General features: G+C 43.1%; 1 protein-coding gene across 2 annotated transcripts; it reads right to left on the minus strand.

The window, feature by feature from the left end:
• Positions 1 to 13,989, minus strand: LOC112250435 (zinc finger protein 239). Of its 2 annotated transcripts, none has more exons than XM_024420576.2 (3): positions 13,848 to 13,989; positions 2,232 to 3,097; positions 1 to 1,678 (listed from the first exon to the last, which is right to left on the minus strand). In XM_024420576.2, the coding sequence occupies exons 2-3, from the start codon at positions 2,458 to 2,460 to the stop codon at positions 798 to 800; spliced, it is 1,110 nt and encodes a 369-aa protein (XP_024276344.1). In that variant the 5' UTR covers positions 2,461 to 3,097; positions 13,848 to 13,989; the 3' UTR covers positions 1 to 797. The 2 variants fall into 2 exon arrangements, with proteins under 2 accessions (XP_024276344.1, XP_024276343.1); XM_024420575.2 differs by having other exon boundaries at positions 1 to 1,681.
• Between the last annotated feature and the right edge of the window lie 6,242 nt (positions 13,990 to 20,231).

Below are 20,231 nucleotides of genomic sequence, written 5' to 3' on the forward strand. Positions count from 1 at the left end.
TAGAATACAAGATAATTTTATAAAAAATTTGCCTACAATACTGTTTCAAATGTGTATCCTACAGTTCAGGAAAATGTTCTTCACCTCTCAATGGAAAAAAAATGCCATATTTTATTTAGACAAGTTAAATCATTAATGGATTACATAAATGGGAAATAAATGTATCCTACACCATGATTTTTCCAATCATAAAATGTGTAGGGTAGGCTACACTGCCATAGAAGATTTGCTGTGGAAAACAAGGAAATTAAATACTTTACTTGAGTTGTATGGAATGATTGTCAAATTGATTAAAATCACCTTGAATCTGCAAAAAAAAAAAAAAAAACAGGATTCAATTGTTCTGATGATAATACCCAACAGAGGGCAAACTAGTCTTAAAATCCGAACTAAGAGTAAAGCCCAACAACCACTTTAGGGAGAGGTAATGGTGTCCAATAATGGTTGCAATTGAGATAGAGATTGAGATAGGTGTGTAGCTGTGTAGGTGATTTTAGCGCCAATTACTGGTTTAACTAAAGATCAGCTGGCGATAATCTGGTGGCCATCGATGGTTGCAATTGGCTTAAAGTTTTTAAGTGCCGTTTCCATTGAATTCAAGTTGCTCACCGTTCTGTGGTACTGAATGCAAACCAGTCCATTCCTTTTAAATCTGTAAGGAGTGTGCAAGTGAACATTTCAGAGAGAAAATGAAATTGGGACTATGAGTTTTGTTTGAACATGACAAAGCATTTAAGGCCTCTATAGTTTCAAATGTAGGCTATCAATCCCAAATCAGAGACAACCAGTTCAATAATTTACTTTCTGAAATGTGCTGTCATTGCGAGTGAAGTTGACTCTTTGTGAGTCCTCTGATGTGCTTTTAACGAGGGGGCTGAGGAGTAACTTTTCCCACACTGGGAGCAGGGGTAAGGCTTTTCTAGTTCATGTGTGCCCTGGTGTTGAGTTAATTGTCCCTTTTGGGTGAAACTCTTCCCGCATTGAGAGCATTGGTACGGTTTCTCTCCAGTGTGCATGAGCTGGTGTCTCTTCAGTGCCACCGAAAGAGAGAAATTCTTCCCGCAGAGCAAGCACTGGTACGGTTTCTCCCCGGTGTGTGTGCGCTGGTGTTTCTTTAAAGTCCCCTGGAGGGAGAAACTCCTCCCACAGTCAGAGCAAGTGTAAGGTTTCTCCCCCGTGTGTACGGTCTGATGACGTGTCAAGTGGTGTATATGAGTGAAACTTTTCTCACAGTTGGTGCACTGGAAAGGCTTTTCATTGCTGTGCGTGCTCTGGTGTCTTTTTAGGTTGGTAGATGAAGAGAAACTCTTCCCGCAGTCAGAGCACAAGAAAGGCCTCTCACCGGAGTGTGTGAGCTGGTGTTTCTTCAAATTTATTCTCTGAGAGAAACTCTTCCCGCACTCACCGCAACTGAACGGTTTCTCCTGCGTGTGCGTGCGCTGGTGGCTGTTGAAGTGACCCAATTGTATGAAGCGTTTCCCACATTTGGAGCAGTGGTAAGGTCTCTCTCCACTGTGCGTCCGCATGTGCTGCTTCAGGTTTCCGGACTCTGAGAATGTTTTGCCACACTGGGAACAGCAGTGAGGTTTCTCCACAGGAGCTCGCCAGTCCAGTTCCTGTATCAAACTTTTTCCACTCTTCGAGCCCCATTTAGTCTCGGTGCTGGGGCTAGGCCTCTCTGCTGTGAGGATGAGAATCATTTTGTAAACAAGTAAAAAAATGTAGCATCAGCATAAAATAATAAATAAAATAACATATTTGCTAGAAGGCGTTATAACAACCGGTGTCAGCTCCCTACCACTTCTCCCTTTTCCAGTTAGCATTTTTAGCAGCTGAAGCAAGTACAGAATTTTTCTAGCAATAAAGTTACTTTTTTCAAATCTAATACAGACACCTTCTTCAGAAAGGGATGCTGGCCATAATAGGAGTTGGATAGGAGTGTTTGGCATTGACAAATGTTCTGAATTAAATTGAATGGAGCTCTATGGCAATACTGATTCAACAAAATCATGTCAATATAAGGGAACTAAATACAAAAAAAGTCTGCTTAGGGGAATCAACAGCCAAGTTGTGTTTAGAATCATGCTAAATTATATTTTGAGTGGAACATCCCCTTAAGAACTCAAATGAAGAACGTCATAATGACTTTTTAAACAACACTTCCAGTCCTACTGAAGAGTTGAAATGTTGTTTTTCAAGCCATCGCATAGGACTACTTGTGCAATTCTTACCTCCACCCTCCTCAATTTTCACTGTGATAACCTCGTCCTCTTCTTCTTTCACTGTTGACACCTCTTCCTCTTCTTTTTTAAATGTGAAAGTCAACACCTCTTCCTTCACTGTGAAAGCTTCCTCCTCCTTCATTGTGAAATCCTCCACCTGCACCTCTTCCTCCTCCTCTTTGACGTAAACATTCAGCCCCAGTGTCCCACTGCAATCATCCATCTTCTCTGAAGCCATACTAAAACCCTGCAGGGCTTATGCCTGTACAGCTGGGCTCAATACCTGGAGGGCTGCCGCAGTGTCTGCTGGGTCATGTTCAGTAGGCACGCAATGGAAGACAGTGACCCGAAACGGAGTGAAATGTTGTTTAATAAGCTTGTTTGTGTTTCCTATTTTAAAATGTTTTTCTACAGTATGCGCTAATGAACATGATTCAGGTATTCCTTTTTCCCTTTTAGTCAGTGTCTAATTTAGAACAGGGCCCTGTTCAGCTGCAACATTACCGTATGCTCAGATAGACAAAATGTATTCTGCATAAAACTTTTCTGTCATCTAGAAATGGGAATAGTCTAGAACCTATTCATTCCATTTCTATCTGTAAAGTTCAGGATGTTGCACATCAACTAATATAGTACATCACTGGTGTACGTTGGCCTCAAATCAATAACATTGGCTGATCAGTTAAGTGCAATGGAGAAAGGAAAACCCACAGACACTGCAGCTGCCATCAAGGACTGGTGTGACACCCGTGCAGGGCAGCCTACTCTGTCCATTGTTTGGTTCCAGTCTGGATGTTTCGGCAATGCATCAGACCACTATATAGGTTGCACCAGCAATTAAAACTCCCCCTGATGCACTGGACAGTGGACACCACCTAGGCAGAAGACATAACAGTTGGCATTGTTTATCAGAGTGTAAGCAAAGCAAGCAAAGACATTTCAAGATATTGGACACTGTTCTGGCCGCCACTATTTACCACAGCCACAAATGGCTAAACCCCACCTATTTCTACAATTAATATTCAATTGATTTGAAACCTAACCCTAAATTTAGGTGCCAAGCTTATGGTCTCTGATTCAGTGGGATTGGGTTAAATGCAGAAGACACATTTCGGTTGAATGCATTCAGTTGTGCAACTGCCTAGGTATCGCCCTTTCCTTTAACCACACTGATAAATCAAATTTAAAAAACACACTGCTAACCTTGACTAACCCTAACCTTAAATGAAGACCAAAAAGGTGAAAAAATGTTAGGAACTTTTACAATATAGTGGCTGTGGTAACTAGTTACAACCCTTTGTTCCCCCTAGTTTAACTTCCAGGTGTGACAAAGCTCAAAAGCTAGGCTACATTATCAAGCACTGTTGCAATAACATCAATGTTTTGTTTCACCCTTTCCCTTTTTCCTGTGTTTTTCTGCATTAAAGTTCCCCAGTTTTCACCCCATACAGTAGGTGGTGGCATGTACCTAAAACCTTTGTTTGTGGACCACCATAATAGAGCCCCACAGTGAAGTTGTCATAATACCCACAAAACCTAGCGGTCAAAACAGGGAAATGGTTCCAATCGTTTTTCTACCATTCATTTTTTCCATAGGGGATTTTAGAAACACTTAAAATAAGGACTGTTTAGTGTAGGCATACCCTGGCATGACGTTTTGATAACCATGTAAATCTCTCTCAGACAAGGTACTTTTTATCAATATATTCAGCTCTATTTACTCCAAATTTGAAAATGCTACTTAGCATCAAAGAATTGTCAATTCAAAGAAATGTAGCTACTCTATTCATTACTACATTTAGCTAACATTAGATAGTTAATCCAGAGATTTTTACCTTTGTCCTGATTCGGCAGTCTTATCTAGATCATCATGCCATTTGAAGTTGTTTATGATAGCTACATTAGCAGCTAAATATAATTTCCTTTTTGGGTGTTAAATACAGCTGAATATGTTAATGAAAGTCAACTGTGTAAATCTCTCTAGGACAAGGTATCTAAACGTCACGCCAGGCTAAGCCTACATGGAACACAGCCCTTATTTTAAGTGTTTCTAAAAACCACTATGGGAAAAATGAATGGCGGAAACTATTGGAAACCATGTTTTACCGCTAGGTTTTATGGGTATTATGACTCATACTGTGGTACTCTATACTATAGAAGACAGTGATTCTAAGGACTAGAACACAGAAGTTGAAACAATGTCGGATGGAATGGAAGACCTAGTTATCCATTTTATTTTTAACAGAAAAGTAGTTTGATTTAGTTTTGTTTATTTATTTAGGTAGTTTGTATGAATACATGAACCCACATTGGTTCAGTTTTTTGGGAATCCTGTTTCCATCCCGGACAGTAGGTGCAGGCATGCACACTAAAGTGTGAACGCTAATATACCATAACAGAAGAAGCAGCTAGCTAGCTACAACGAGAGGATGAGAAGGATAAAAGGTTTCCGGAGTGGAGGAATATGGTCATATTCAAAATACAAGAACCATTTGCTATTACAGCAGATGAAGGAGCGGAAAGAGCGTGGAAAAGGAAAGGAGCCGAGTGTAGAGGGAAGCAGTGTGGTGAGAAAGATTGGCGTCAAAGTACAAAAAGGGGGGAAACATGCTTTCGGTAGCTTAGAAAACAAACCTGATGAGAGTGAGGAGGAATTACCTGCGGTGGCATATACGGGGAAGACCGCCGAGTTCAAGCCTCATCAGGATAATGACTAGGATGATTCTGATGCTGGCTCAGTGGGAGTGAGATTTTTTGAGAGAATGGATCCTTGCCTTCTGGCTGATCCATGGGATGTCAGGGTGGGTGGAGAAGAGGTTGGGGAATGTTGAAATCGGTGAAAGTAACTCGAAGTAGACTTGTGATTATTATTATTTTTGTTATTATATTTTTTTCTACACCTTTTTCGTGGTACCAATTGGTAGTTACAGTCTTGTCACATCGCTGCAACTCCCGTACGGACTCGGGAGAGGCGAATGTCGAGAGCCATGCGTCCTCCGAAAAACAACCCAACCAGGCCACACAGCTTGTTGAAACAATGCATACTTAAACCGGAAGCCAGCCGCACCAATGTGTTGGAGGTAACACAGTACACCTGGCGACCGTGTCAGCGTGCACTGCGCCAGGCCAGCCATAGGAGTTACTAGTGCGTGATGGGACAAGGACATCCCTGCTGGCCAAACCCCCCCTGAACCCAGATGACGCTGGGCCAATTGTGCACCACCCCATGACTCAAACCCAGAATCTCGTGTCATAGCTAGCACTGCGATGCAGTGCCTTAGACCACTGCGCCACTCGGGAGGCCAACTTGTGATTATTTTTTGTGTGTCTTCCATCCAGAGGGAGCGGGCGCTCCACACCACTTGCCTCGGAACAAGACCGGTGACATGCTTTGCTCTCCGGAACAGGGCGGCGTTGAAAGAAATGATAACTGGAGTGGCGTTAAGTGTTGAGGAGGACCAGCTGACGATTGTACTGATAAGTAGGACACGTGACATCCCGACAACTTTGAGAAAGAAATACTATATCGAAGGTGCCTTGAGATGGCTATGCATATTCATGACGAGGCTAGTAGCATAGCATCTTTCCATTGAACACAGGCGGTTGATGTCAATACCCCTCATCGAATATTCAAAAAAGTATTAAAATAACGAAATGTATCCACCAATCCAAAGAGGAAGAGGCGGGAGCTTGACAGCCCACCATTCCGCTTTGTGGACAACAAATCCAATTGTTAGAGTGGAGACATACAGTACCAGTCAAAAGTTTGGACACATGTACTCATTCTTTATTTTTACTATTTTCTACATCGTAGAATAGTGAAGACATCAAAATGATGAAATAACACATATGCAATCATGTAGTAACCAAAACAACAACAAAAAGTGTTAAACAAATCCAAATATATTTTATAAATTTACATTCTTCAAAGTTGCCACCCTTGATGACAGCTTTGCACATTCTTGGCATTCTCTCAACCAGATTCACCAGGATTACGTTTCGAACAGTCTTGAAGGAGTTCCCACATATGCTGAGCACTTGTTGGCTGCTTTACCTTCACTCTATGGTCCAACTCATCTCAAACCATCTCAATTGGGTTGAGGTCAGGTGATTGTCATCTGATGCAGCACTCCAGCACTCTCCTTCTTGGTCAAATAGCCCTTACACAGCCTGGAGGTGTGTTGGGTCATTGTCCTGTTGAAAAACAAATGATAGTCCTGCTAAGCAAAAACCAGATAGGATGGCGTATCGCTGCAGAATGATGTGGAAGTCATGCTGGTTTTGTGTGCCTTGAATTCTAAATAGAATCGCTGACATTGTCACCAGCAAAGCACCCCCACACCTCCTCCTCCATGCTTCATGGTGGGAACCACACGTACAGTGGGGCAAAAAGTATTTAGTCAGCCACCAATTGTGCAAGTTCTCCCACTTAAAATGATGAGAGAGGCCTGTAATTTTCATCATAGGTACACTTCAACTATGACAGACAAAATGAGAAGAAAAATCCCGAAAATCACATTGTAGGATTTTTTATGAATTTATTTGCAAATTATGGTGGAAAATAAGTTTTTGGTCAATAACAAAAGTTTATCTCAATACTTTGTTATATACACTATTGGGGCAATGACAGAGGTCAAATGTTTTCTGTAAGTCTTCACAAGGTTTTCACACACTGTTGCTGGTATGACGAGGCTAGTAGCATAGCATCTTTCCATTGAACACAGGCGGTTGATGTCAACACCCCTCATTGAATATTCAAAAAAGTATTAAAATGACTAAATGTATCCACCAATCCAAAGAGGAAGAGGCGGGAGCTTGACAGCCCACCATTCTGCTTTGTGGACAACAAATCCAATTGTTAGAGTGGAGACATACAGTACCAGCCCATTCCTCCATGCAGATCTCCTCCAGAGCAGTGATGTTTTGGGGCTGTTGCTGGGCAACATGGACTTTCAACTCCCTCCAAAGATTTTCTATGGGGTTGAGATCTGGAGACTGGCTAGGCCACTCCAGGACCTTGAAATGCTTCTTACGAAGCCATTGCTTCATTGCCCGGGCGGTGTGTTTGGGATCATTGTCATGCTGAAAGACCCAGCCACGTTTCATCTTCAATGCCCTTGCTGATGGAAGGAGGTTTTCACTCAAAATCTCACGATACATGGCCCCATTCATTCTTTCCTTTACACGGATCAGTCGTCCTGGTCCCTTTGCAGAAAAACAGCCCCAAAGCATGATGTTTCCACCACCATGCTTCACAGTAGGTATGGTGTTCTTTGGATGCAACTCAGCATTCTTTTTACCAAACAGGTATATTTTGGTTTCATCTGACCATATGACATTCTCCCAATCTTCTTCTGGATCATCCAAATGCTCTGTAGCAAACTTCAGACGGGCCTGGACATGTACTGGCTTAAGCAGGGGGACACGTCTGGCACTGCAGGATTTGAGTCCCTGGTGGCGTAGTGTGTTACTGATGGTAGGCTTTGTTACTTTGGTCCCAGCTGTCTGCAGGTCATTCACTAGGTCCCCCCGTGTGGTTCTGGGATTTTTGCTCACCGTTCTTATGATCATTTTGACCCCACGGGGTGAGATCTTGCATGGAGCCCCAGATCGAGGGAGATTATCAGTGGTCTTGTATGTCTTCCATTTCCTAATAATTGCTCCCACAGTTGATTTCTTCAAAACAAGCTGCTTACCTATTGCAGATTCAGTCTTCCCAGCCTGGTGCAGGTCTACAATTTTGTTTCTGGTGTCCTTTGACAGCTCTTTGGTCATGGCATTGTGGAGTTTGGAGTGTGACTGTTTGAGGTTGTGGACAGGTGTCTTTTATACTGATAACAAGTTCAAACAGGTGCCATTAATACAGGTAACAAGTGGAGGACAGAGGAGCCTCTAAAAGAAGAAGTTACAGGCCTGTGAGAGCCAGAAATCTTGCTTGTTTGTAGGTGACCAAATACTTATTTTCCACCATAATTTGCAAATAAATTCATGAAAAATCCTACAATGTGATTTTCTGGATTTTTTTTCTCATTTTGTCTGTCATAGTTGAAGTGTACCTATGATGAAAATTACAGGCCTCTCTCATCTTTTTAAGTGGGAGAACTTGCACAATTGGTGGCTGACTAAATACTTTTTAGTATATAAAAATATATACTTCTGTGTATTGATTTTAAGAAAGGCATTGGTGTTTATGGTTAGGTACAGTCGTACAACGATTCTGCTTTTTTCGCAAATGCGCTTTTGTTAAATCATCCCCGTGTTGCATCGATTATATGCAACGCAGGACAAGCTAGATAAACTAGTAATATCATCAACCATGTGTAGTTAACTAGTGGTTATGATTGATTGATTGTTTTTTACAAGATAAGCTTAATGCTAGCTAGAAACTTACCTTGGCTTCTACTGCATTCGCGTAACAGGCAGGCTCCTCGTGGAGTGCAATGAGAGGCAGGTGGTTAGAGCGTTGGACTAGTTAACTGTAAGGTTGCAAGATTGAATCCCCAGGGCTGACAAGGTAAAAATCTGTCGTTCTGCCCCTGAACAAGGCAGTTAACCCACCCGTTCCTAGGCCGTCATTGAAAATAAGGTGTTCTTAACTGACTTGCCTATTTAAATAAAGGAGTATAAAAATAAATAGGCAAAATCGGTGTCCAAAAATACAGATTTCCGATTGTTAAGAAAACATGAAAACGGCCCTAATTAATCGGCCATTCCGATTAATCGGTCGACCTCTAGTCCAAAGGACAGATTTCCACAAGTCTAAAGTCCATTGCTTGTGTTTCTTGGCCCAAGCAAGTCTCTTCTTATTATTGGTGCCCTTTGGTAGTGGTTTCTTTGCAGCAATACGACGAGGAAGGCCTGATTCATGCAGTTTCCTCTGAGACGTGTCTGTTACTTGAACTCTGAAGCATTTATTTGGGCTACAATTTCTGAGGCTGGTAACTCTAATGAACTTGTCCTCTGCAGAAGAGGTAACTCTGGGTCTTCCTTTCCTGTGGCGGTCCTCATGAGAACCAGTTTCATCATAGCCCTTGATGTTTTTTGCGACTGCACTAGAAGAAACTTTCAACGTTCTTGACATTTTCCGGATTGACTGACCTTTATGTCTTAAAGTAATGACAACTGTTGTTTCTTTGCTTATTTGAGCTGTTCTTGCAAAAATATGGACTTGGTCTTTTATCAAATAAGGTCATCTTCTGTACAGCACCCCTACCTTGTCACAATACAACTGATTGGCTCAAACGCATTTAGAAGGGAAGAAATTCCACAAATTACAAGGCACACCTGTTAATTGAAATGTATTCCAGGTGAATACCTAATGAAGCTGGTTGAGAGAATGCCAAGAGTGTGCAAAGCTGTCAAGGCAATAAGGTGGCTACTTTGAAGAATCTCAAATATAAATATATTTTGATTTGATTGACACTTTTTTGGTTACTACATGATTCCAGTGTGTTTTTTCATAGTGTTGAGGTCTTCACTATTCCTCTACAATGTAGAAAATAGTAAAAATAAAGAAAAACCCTTGAATGAGTAGGTGTGTCCAAACTTTTGACTGGTACTGTAGGTATCTCATCATTACATCCAAATCTCCGATGAGCTTGAATTTGGCAGGTCGTGTAATGGTGGAAGGGGATGCAATGTTTGATTCTGTTGGCGCGAGTTAAGTTGGTAAGAATAACTGAACAATGTTAATAAATAAGAATGAAGCTAAAAAAGCTGAAGTTAGAATTGAATTGCAGTTTCTGGTTGGAGTACGTTTCATGAATAAGGATTTTTTTTGTGAGACCCGTTTGCAGTTACGAAGAGAGTGAAGGAAGAATTGTGAAAGGTGGAGTTGGTCAGATTGACCAGGAGCAGTATGTTGGTGTTTCATGTGTATCGAATAAGCAAAAGGAGAAAGCTCTGTGGCTCTATAAACTTTCAATGTACAAAGTGGAGAGTTATGATTTTTAGAGTAAGGCACCGAAGAAAGGTGTCATATCTGGTGTCTCACTGGATCGAAGCTTCATGGTTTAGGGACAACATGCCGGGAATAGTTGGGGCACGTTGATTAACACGTACTGTGAATGGAAAGGAGGAAAGGCTTTCTGTACTGTATATGAAGTTGTATACGTACAAAAACCAATACAATATAATTTTTCAAGTAAGGCCATGTGTCAAGTATTTGCAGACGGAATATCAGTTTGAGTCTGAGGATGCACGATGCTGCAATTGTGATGGGAATCATGTTCCAGAGAAGGAGGTCAAAGTAGTAAGGATCAAGGCTGTCGAGTAGGTCTATGCAGAGGCAGTGAAAATTGTTGAAGGAGAGAGTAGACGTGAAAGAGACGTGGAGAAGTCAGAGATAGCCAGACTTGTAAATGGGCTAAGGAACAGAAGTTGTGTTTATGAGAAACGCCATCAGTGTGTGCTTTGCAAGCAATGTAGAGGATGAAGGCGCGGCAAGAGCGAGGTGAACGGATAGACATGGTTATGGACAGTGAGGAAGGAGAGCCGAGTGTAGTGGGAAGATGTGTGTTGAGGAAGAATGGTGTCAGACATGATAAAGAAGAATCTGGACCAGTAGGATTGGAATTTTGGGAGGAAGTGGAACCCTTGCCTTTTGGCAGATCCATTTGTGGTTTCATGGTGGGTGAGAAAGGATTTGGGTGAAGTTGAATCCGTGAAGGTAACCTGCAGTGGACTTGTGATATTTGTTTGTGTTTCTTCTGACTAGAGGGCGAAGGCACTCCATGTCACACAACTTGGGTCTAGATCTGTTTCTTGCTTTGCTCTTAGGAACAGGGCACCTTTGAATGGAGTGATTTATGGGGTAGCGTCATGTGTGGAGGTGGTACAATTGAAGTTGAAAATTCTTGTTGTTTGTGATGCCCACTGTTTGGTACGACGCAGACCCGGTGGGGAGCATGGTGAAACAGTCATTGTCAGTCCTTTTGAGTTGAGTCTCTACCAGACAAAGTCATATCCGTGCTTCTACACCTGCATTGCTTGCTGTTTGGGGTTTTAGGCTGGGTTTCTGTACAGCACTTTGAGATATCAGCTGATGTACGAAGGGCTATATAAATAAATTTGATTTGATATTAGGATATATCAGTTATACTGTTAGAGCTTTTGTGACGAATCCACTGAGGTGTTTCAGGTGTAACGTTTATGGCCATCTTGCAGCAGTGTGTAGGAGGGAGATGTGGGAAGTGTGCTGGAGGGCATGGGACAGACGATTGTGTAGTTTAGGTGGATAAAGTTGCGTCAATTATAGGGGTGCTCATGCTGCTGGGGATCGGAAGTGTCCAGTGCAAGACAGGCAGATTTATGTGGACAGAGTCAAAGTAGTGCAGAGGGTGTCGCATGCGGAGGTTGGATCAAGGGTGAGGGATCCTGAGAGGACCCCTGTGAGTAGTAGATCTGTGCCTGTACAGAGGGATAGGGTAAGGAGTGAGTTATGCTTCAGTAAGCTTGGCTTCTTAGATGTCATAGCAATGGTTAGCAACTGTATCGCAGAAATGGAGCGTAAATCACAGAAAATATATGTGGTGGCAGCTGCAGAGAAGTATTTGGGTATTTGAGATTTGACTTCAGAAGTGTTACGGGGTGTGTTGAGGGGTGGTGTCCCATCCTCCCAGGCTGTTGGCATGGGCAGGAGCAGATAGGGTCAAAGTAGTGGAATGGGGTAGTGGGTTTTTAATCAGCGTAGGTGGCAACTGCAGAGAAGTACCTGGGTGTATGAGATTTTACTGCAGAAGAGTTAATGTGGTAAACGTGGTGTGTGGTAAATAGTGGTAAACACACTACATGACCAAAAATAGGTGGACACCTGCTCGTCAAACATCTCATTACAAAATCATGGGCATTAATATGGAGTTGGTCCCCCCCTTTGCTACTATAACAGCCTCTACTCTTCTGGGAAGGCGTTCCACTAGATGTTGGAACATTGCTGCGGGGACTTCCAATCAGCCACAAGACCATTAGTGAGGTCGGGCACTAATGTTGGGCAATTAGGCCTGGCTGAGGTCAGGGCTCTGTGAAGGCCAGTCAAGTTCTTCCACACCAATCTCGATAAACCATTTCTGTATGGACCTCGCTTTGTCGTTTTGAAACAGGAAGGGGCCTTCCCCAAACTGTTGCCACAAAGTTGGAAGCACAGAATCGTCTAGAATGTCATTGTATGCTGTACTATTAAGATGTCCCTTCACTAGAACTAAAGGGCCTAGCCCAAACAATGAAGAACAGCCCCAGACCATTATTCCTCCTCCACCAAACTTTACAGTTGTCACTATGCATTCAGGCCGGTAGTGTTCTCTTGGCATCTGCCAAACCCAGATTCGTCCGTCGGACTGCCAGATGGTGAAGCGTGATTAATTTACTCCAGAGAAAGCATTTCCACTGCTCCAGAGTCAAATGGCTGCGAGCTTTACAACATTCCAGCTGATGCTTGGCATGGCGAATGGCGATTTTAGGCTTGTGTGCTGCTGCTCGGCCATGGAAACCCATTTCATGAAGCTCCCGGTGAACAGTTATTGTGCTGACATTGCTTCCAGAGGCACTTTGGAACTCAGTAGTGAGTGCTACAACAGAGGACAGATTTTTATGCACCATGCGCTTCAACACTTGGTGGTCACGTTCAGTGCGCTTGTGTGGCCTACCACTTTGCGGCTGAGCCGTTGTTGCACCTAGACGTTTCCACTCCACAATAACAACAGTTACAGCTAAACGAGGCAGCTCTAGCAGGGCAGAAATTTGATGAACTGACTTGTTGGAAAGGTGGTATGACGATGCCACGTTAAAAGTCACTGAGCTCTTCAGTAAGGCCATTGTACTGACAATGTTTGTCTATGGAGAGTGCATGGCTGTGTGCTCGATTTTATACACCTGTCAGCAGGTGTATAAAAGCATATTCAAAAAAAATGTAATTTTTGAAATAGCTGAAATAGCCGAATCCACTCATTTGAAAGGGTGACCACATACTTTTGTATATATAGTGTAGGTGTTAAGATTAGTTGGTGGTGCATTTTTTCCCTTCTCCTTTTAGGAACAGGAATAATGAAGATATTTTCATGTAGGTAGGCCGTAACTGGCCTCACACTTCAGTACAGTAGGTGGCAGTGTATGCACTATGAAGATGGATACGATCCACCAACCCAATCCCAAAGAAGAAGAAAAAACAGCAAATATAATACTTGGCCTATGCAGTGGTAGTGGGGGGTAAAAACACTTTACTCACCTTTTTATTTTGCGCTACAGTTTACACACCTTTTGCGGAAAAATGCATTAAAAGTACAGCAAGTGTTACTGTTTCACCGCGGCCGACAAATCAGAGTTTACCACCTATTAGTTATTTACCACTACACTACATCGGGCCTATATTGATTTCCAAAACGAATAAAACATCGATATCAAGCTAACAAATCTAACGTTAGCTAGTTAGTTAGCTAAATAACTCGTCTAGCAAGGACACAATCAGATAGTTTACTATCCAACTTAACCGCATTTACCATTGAGTTAGCTAGCAACAGTTCATGTTTCTAGCTAGCTAACGTTAGCAAGCTAGCCAAGTAACGTTAGCTAGCTTGCTAAATTGTTAACGTTACACAAGTAAAACTACTCACAAATGAAGGAAACGTTACTTACTTGAGCAAACAAACTTTGCATTCCAATCTACTACATGAACAGATAACTAAAAATGCTCAAATATCTACTGAATGGCTGTCGCTAATATAAAGAATAGTGAGGAGGAGCTCCGCGGAACCTTAGTGTCCGGAAGTAATTTAGCCATTCATTGTTGTCATTGCGATTTGTGCAGTTGCTATTTTCTCGAGTTTTCTCGTGCCAATTAAATCGTTACATTCCTGGATTACGCATTATATGAATAAAGGCCGATTTAATGAAGAAATAAGAGAGTCAGTTGAAAAAAGGTTAAGGATATATGATTGTGTACATATATGGTTGTGTTGGCAAAATCCCTAAATATGCCATCGAGCCAAGCGGGGAGAGGCTGCCCGTTGTCCCAGTTACAAGACGAGTCAGATAAATTCAGCCAGTGCTTAGGTGCCAGAACAAAAAGTGTGCACGCACGAGAGAAAAATAATCAACTCAACAACAAAGCATTGTATGCATGTCATCGCATTTGAGCCTGTGTAGACTTTGTGATTTTAACAGAAGTACCGTGAATTTTGGTTAGTCTTGTTCATCCAAAACATATTTTGTTTTGGGGGATATTTTACTAATCCCGTACAGTAGGTGGCGGCAATACACCGAGTGTAGTTTGCCAATAAACCTAAAAAAAAATATAAGAATAAATAGCTCATTGTACGTGCATATTGCAGTAGGGCGTAACATAAGTTGTACACATGGGGAAACCTTTTTAGTAGCCTTCGGTCAGGGAGAAATATGGCCTATATTATACAATGATGCTTCATTTTACATGACTGGAGACTTTGGCAGAATCTTTAATATTGCACAAATGATTGAAATAACAGGCTACTCTGACACTGACAAACTGAGAATCTGAGACCTAGTCTTGAATGTCCTCAGCATGCTGTTCACTTAAAGATTTGCCGCTCGTTCCCAACTGTAGGCTATGCAATCCACAGCTAGGCAATTTTTCATTTTTTTAAACTAATGATCCTCTGTGGCTAAATTATAGGCCTTCTCATGGTGTAGTAGGCTATTCTGAATTGTTACATTTCTTTCTGAACAGTCAGCAGTAATTATATAACTTTGGCAAATGTATTCAATTTATCAGGGGTGCTGCAGCTCCTCCAGAACCTAAAATAATGCTAATTTAATCATTATCTTATTTGTTTAAAATGCAGTGGTAAACATTGGATTCATGGTGATTTACATTTCTTACAGTCTTGTACCCTTAAACCTTTTAAAACTGACTATAGTATTTGTTGATTAAATTTGACTTTATTTATATAATGAGTAATCCAGTAATGTCACGAGTTAATTGACACATGAATACTCTAGAAAATAGCAACTCTACAGATCCAATTAATACAATGAATATCTAAATTACTTCCACTCCTCAGCACTCTATTTCCAAATGTTCGGTGGTGATAAAAACGACTTTATATTGAAGGAGTGCCTTTGATTCCACGGCCTGCACATGCGTAGTTCGGCCCGAGACGCCCGTTAGACGCGAAGACTTGTTCATGTGCATGAGCTTAGCTAGCCAACATCGTTTACAAGTGTGATTGGGGATTTCGATAGGCTAAAACTGCTTCTCCAATCTTCATACTGTACTGTCTTTGGTGGTACCTTCACCTATTGCGTTTTCAAACCTGTCTTTTATACTGGATAGCTAGTAGCCAATAGCTAGCTTTTGGGAAAGAAAATTCCACAGGATTTTGGAACGAAAGAACAGTTTAATAGTATTGTTTTTATTTAACAAAAATGTGTCAGTTTGTCACTTTCATGAGGTTGGAGTGATAATATGTTCAACAGCTTAAGCCATTGGCTCGAACCTAGATTGTGCCTTTAGATTTCGAGAAAATTAACATTAAAGAAAAGTGTTTGATTTCTAAAACCCCAAACCCCGCCCTGATTGCTGCAGTCCTAACACGTTGTTTGCTCCTCAGCCCTCTTCCTAACCACTTTCTCTCCCGGGAAACCCAGTCAAAACCGGATGCAGTTGGATTTTTACATTTATTTATTTATTAACAACAAATCAATACATAAAGCACAAAATTTGGCCAAAAGAATAATGTAAATTTACATTTCTGTTTATGAAATTTGGCCAAAAGAATAATGCAATTAATTACATAAAAATGTTTCAGCTTATTTCTATCATATGTAAAGAATCCAAGCAGTACATCTCTCCACAATAGTGTAAAATCTTCATAAATGTGTTCAATTATAAATCTACTGATGTCTTGCCACAGTTTTCTTACATGAATAAAATGCCAAAAAAGATGCAACACTGTTTCTGGGCAGTCATTACAAAAGGAGCCATTTGAGTTGATGTTTTCCTTAAACTTCTTAATTTAGTGGTTGGCAGGATAATATTTATGAATAATTTTAAAGGAAACTTCCTTAATTTTTTAAACAAATAGGTATGTGTGTGGCAACATCCAAACTTTTTTCCAACAGATATTATCAATAAATCCATTCCAATAAGGCATGACATAAGGTATAGATACAACATCCTGCTGAAACAAGGTTCGTATCGCTCTGTTGTTGAATGGACCAAAAGAGAAACAAATCTTTCCTACTGATGAGTCAACAGGGTCAATAGAAGGTAGGCTCTGAGGGTCAGGTCATGACACATTCCTGAATAACAGAGCAACACCTGAGGGAATGGCATCTAAAACAATTGCAAAATATTTAGGTGTTACAGTGACCTTGTAAAGTGATAAGAATTCCTTATAACTGAGTAAAAGACCCTCTGCATTTATCAGTTGGCTATCCTGTTGGCTCACCAATAGGATATTATTTCAGAACCATCTAAAAACAAAGAAGTATTTATATACAATATATCCCGATTATTCCATATATAATATCTGTGTGGAGAAACATTGTTTATAAATTAAGGACCATGACAAGAAAACCTGCCGATGAAAAGCAGAAAGTTTCACTGGAATTTTGTCAATATTATAATTGCAAAACAACATGAAGTTAAGGCCACCAAAAGTAGAGAAGACAAGATGAGGAATAAAATTCCAAATAGAAGTGGGTCTTAGAAATTGTTTTATCCAATTGATCTTAAAAGTAGTATTTAAAGTAGTAAAGTCCAGAAAATTCAGTCCACCTTTCTCATAAGTGTAACGGTTCTCTTGTGGTGAAGGAGAGTCGGACCAAAATGCAGCGTGTAGATTGCGATCCATAATTTAATAAACAAACGTAACACGAATCTAAATACAAACACTACAAAAACAATAAACGTAACGAAAACCGAAACAGCCTATACTTGTGTAAACTAACACATAGACAGGAACAACGACACTAAGGACAATCACCCACGACAAACTCAAAGAATATGGCTGCCTAAATATGGTTCCCAATCAGAGACAACGATAAACACCTGCCTCTGATTGAGAACCACTTCAGACAGCCATAGACTTAACTAGAACACCCCACTAGCTACAATCCCCATACATACACACCACATACAAAAACCCATGCCACACCCTGGCCTGACCAAATAAATAAAGATAAACACAAAATACTTCGACCAGGGCGTGACAGAACCCCCAAGGTGCGGACTCCCGAACGCACCTCAAAACAATAGGGAGGGTCCGGGTGGGCGTCTGTCCATGGTGGCGGCTCCGGCGCGGGACGTGGACCCCACTCAATCACTGTCTTAGTCCCCTCTCCTCGCGTCCTTGGATAGTCCACCCTCGCCACCGACCATGGCCTAGTAGTCCTCACCCAGAACCCCACTGGACTGAGGAGCAGATCGGGACTGAGGGGAAGCTCGGGAGTGAGGGGAAGCTCGGGAGTGAGGGGAAGCTCGGGAGTGAGGGGAAGCTCGGGAGTGAGAGGAAGCTCAGGCAGGTTGATGAATCTAACAGATCCTGGCTGGCGGTTTCGGCAGATCCTGGCTGACTGGCAGATCCTGGCCGACTGGCGGATCTGGTTGACTGGCGGATCTGGAAGAGTCTGGCTGACTGGCGGATCTGGAAGAGTCTGGCTGACTGGCAGATCTGGAAGAGTCTGGCTGACTGGCGGATCTGGAAGAGTCTGGCTGATCTGGAAGAGTCTGGCTGATCTGGAAGAGTCTGGTTGACTGGCAGATCTGGAAGAGTCTGGTTTACTGGCGGATCTGGAAGAGCCTGGCTGACTGGCAGATCTGGAAGAGTCTGGCTGACTGGCGGATCCTGGCAGACTGAAAGATCTGGCTGCTCCATGCTGACTGGTGGCTCTGGCTGCTCCATGCTGACTGGCAGCTCTGGCTGCTCCATGTAGGCTGACAGCTCTGGTGGCTTCTTACAGACTGGCAGCTCTGGCGGCTCCGTGCAGACTGGCAGCTCCGTGCAGACTGGCAGCTCCGTGCAGACTGGCTGCCTCGTGCAGACTGGCTGCCTCGTGCAGACTGGCTGCCTCGTGCAGACTGGCAGCTCTGGCTGCCTCATGCAGACTGACAGCTCTGGCTGCCTCATGCAGACTGACAGCTCTGGCTGCCTCATGCAGACTGACGCCTCTGGCTGCTCCATGCAAACTGGCAGCTCTGGCTGCTCCATGCAGGCTGGCAGCTCTGGCTGCTCCATGCAGGCTGGCAGCTCTGGCTGCTCCATGCAGGCTGGCAGCTCTGGCTGCTCCATGCAGGCTGGCAGCTCTGGCTGCTCCATGCAGGCTGGCAGCTCTGGCTGCTCCATGCAGGCTGGCAGCTCTGGTTGCGCTGAACAGGCGGGAGACTCCAGCAGCGCTGTAGAGGAGGAAGGCTCTGGCTGCGCTGAACAGGCGGGAGACTCCGGCAGCGCAGGAGAGGAGAAAGGCTCCGACAGCGCTGGAGAGACGAAGCGCACTGTAGGCCTGATGCGTGGTGCTGGTACTGGTGGTACTGGACCGAGGACACGCACAGGAAGCCTGGTGCGGGGAGCTGCCACCGGAGGGCTGGTGTGTGGAGGTGGTACTGGATAGACCGGACCGTGCAGGCGCACTGGAGCTCTTGAGCACCGAGCCTGCCCAACCTTACCTGGCTCGATGCCCACTCTGGCCCGGCCGATACGCGGAGCTGGAATATACCGCACCGGGCTATGCACCCGCACTGGGGACACCGTGCGCACCACTGCATAACACGGTGCCTGCCCGGTCTCTCTAGCCCCCCGGTAAGCACAGGGAGTTTGCGCAGGTTTCCTACCTGGCATAGCCATACTCCCTGTGAGCCCCCCAAGAAATTTTTGGGGCTGACTCTCGGGCTTCCGTCCGCACCGCCGTGCTTGCTTCGCCAACCTCATTCTCCTGTAACCTTCCGCGCACTGCTCCATCGAATCCCAGGTGGGCTCCGGCACTCTCCCTGGGTCGACCGCCCACCTGTCTATCTCCTCCCAAGAAGTATAGTCCATACTGTACTCCTCTTTGGGCTGCTCCTGTTGCCTCTTCTCCTGCTGCACCTTTGGGCGGCTACACTCCCCTGGTTTAGCCCAGGGTCCTCTCCCGTCAAGGATTTCCTCCCATGTCCAGAAATCCTTCTTACGCATCTCCTCTTTGGGCTGCTCCTGCCTGTTGACACGCTGCTTGGTCCGTTTGTAGTGGGTGATTCTGTAACGGTTCTCTTGTGGTGAAGGAGAGTCGGACCAAAATGCAGCGTGTAGATTGCGATCCATAATTTAATAAACAAACGTAACACGAATCTAAATACAAACACTACAAAAACAATAAATGTAACGAAAACCGAACCAGCCTATACTTGTGTAAACTAACACATAGACAGGAACAACGACACTAAGGACAATCACCCATGACAAACTCAAAGAATATGGCTGCCTAAATATGGTTCCCAATCAGAGACAACGATAAACACCTGCCTCTGATTGAGAACCACTTCAGACAGCCATAGACTTAACTAGAACACCCCACTAGCTACAATCCCCATACATACACACCACATACAAAAACCCATGCCACACCCTGGCCTGACCAAATAAATAAAGATAAACACAAAATACTTCGACCAGGGCGTGACAATAAGTGTTCATTACAACAGTTTTTCTAATGTAATGGGTACGGTTTCTCAAAAGAAAGTTGAAAAGCATCTGGTCTATCTCCTTGCTTATTTTACTGTCAAGATATAAAGAGAGAGCGCCATATGTTAGTCTAGCGATACCTTCGGCCTTGGTTATTAGGACTCTACTTTTTAAAGATAAGTCCCTCTGTAGCCATTGATTTAGCTTCTTCTGGGTATTTTTAATAATAGGGTTCAAATGTAGTAAGCCTCTAGACTTTTGATCCTTTGTAATGGTTATGCCTAAATATCTTACCATAATATGAAGATGTCACACAATCTTTGACAGCTATGAGTTCACAATTATTAATGTTAAGATATAGACCAGACGCTTTGGAAAAGGATTG

The sequence above is a fragment of the Oncorhynchus tshawytscha genome, linkage group LG05 (genome assembly GCF_018296145.1).
Source record: "Oncorhynchus tshawytscha isolate Ot180627B linkage group LG05, Otsh_v2.0, whole genome shotgun sequence".
Lineage (NCBI taxonomy): Eukaryota > Metazoa > Chordata > Actinopteri > Salmoniformes > Salmonidae > Oncorhynchus > Oncorhynchus tshawytscha.

What these genes read in the sequence shown, in the direction of transcription:
- LOC112250435 (XM_024420575.2), bottom strand. Translation starts at nt 2,460, where the DNA reads ATGGCTTCAGAGAAGATGGATGATTGCAGTGGGACACTGGGGCTGAAT. An exon ending in GAAAATTGAGGAGGGTGGAG is followed by an intron (nt 1,682 to 2,231) that starts GTAAGAATTGCA and finishes TCATCCTCACAG; the next exon opens with CAGAGAGGCCTAGCCCCAGC.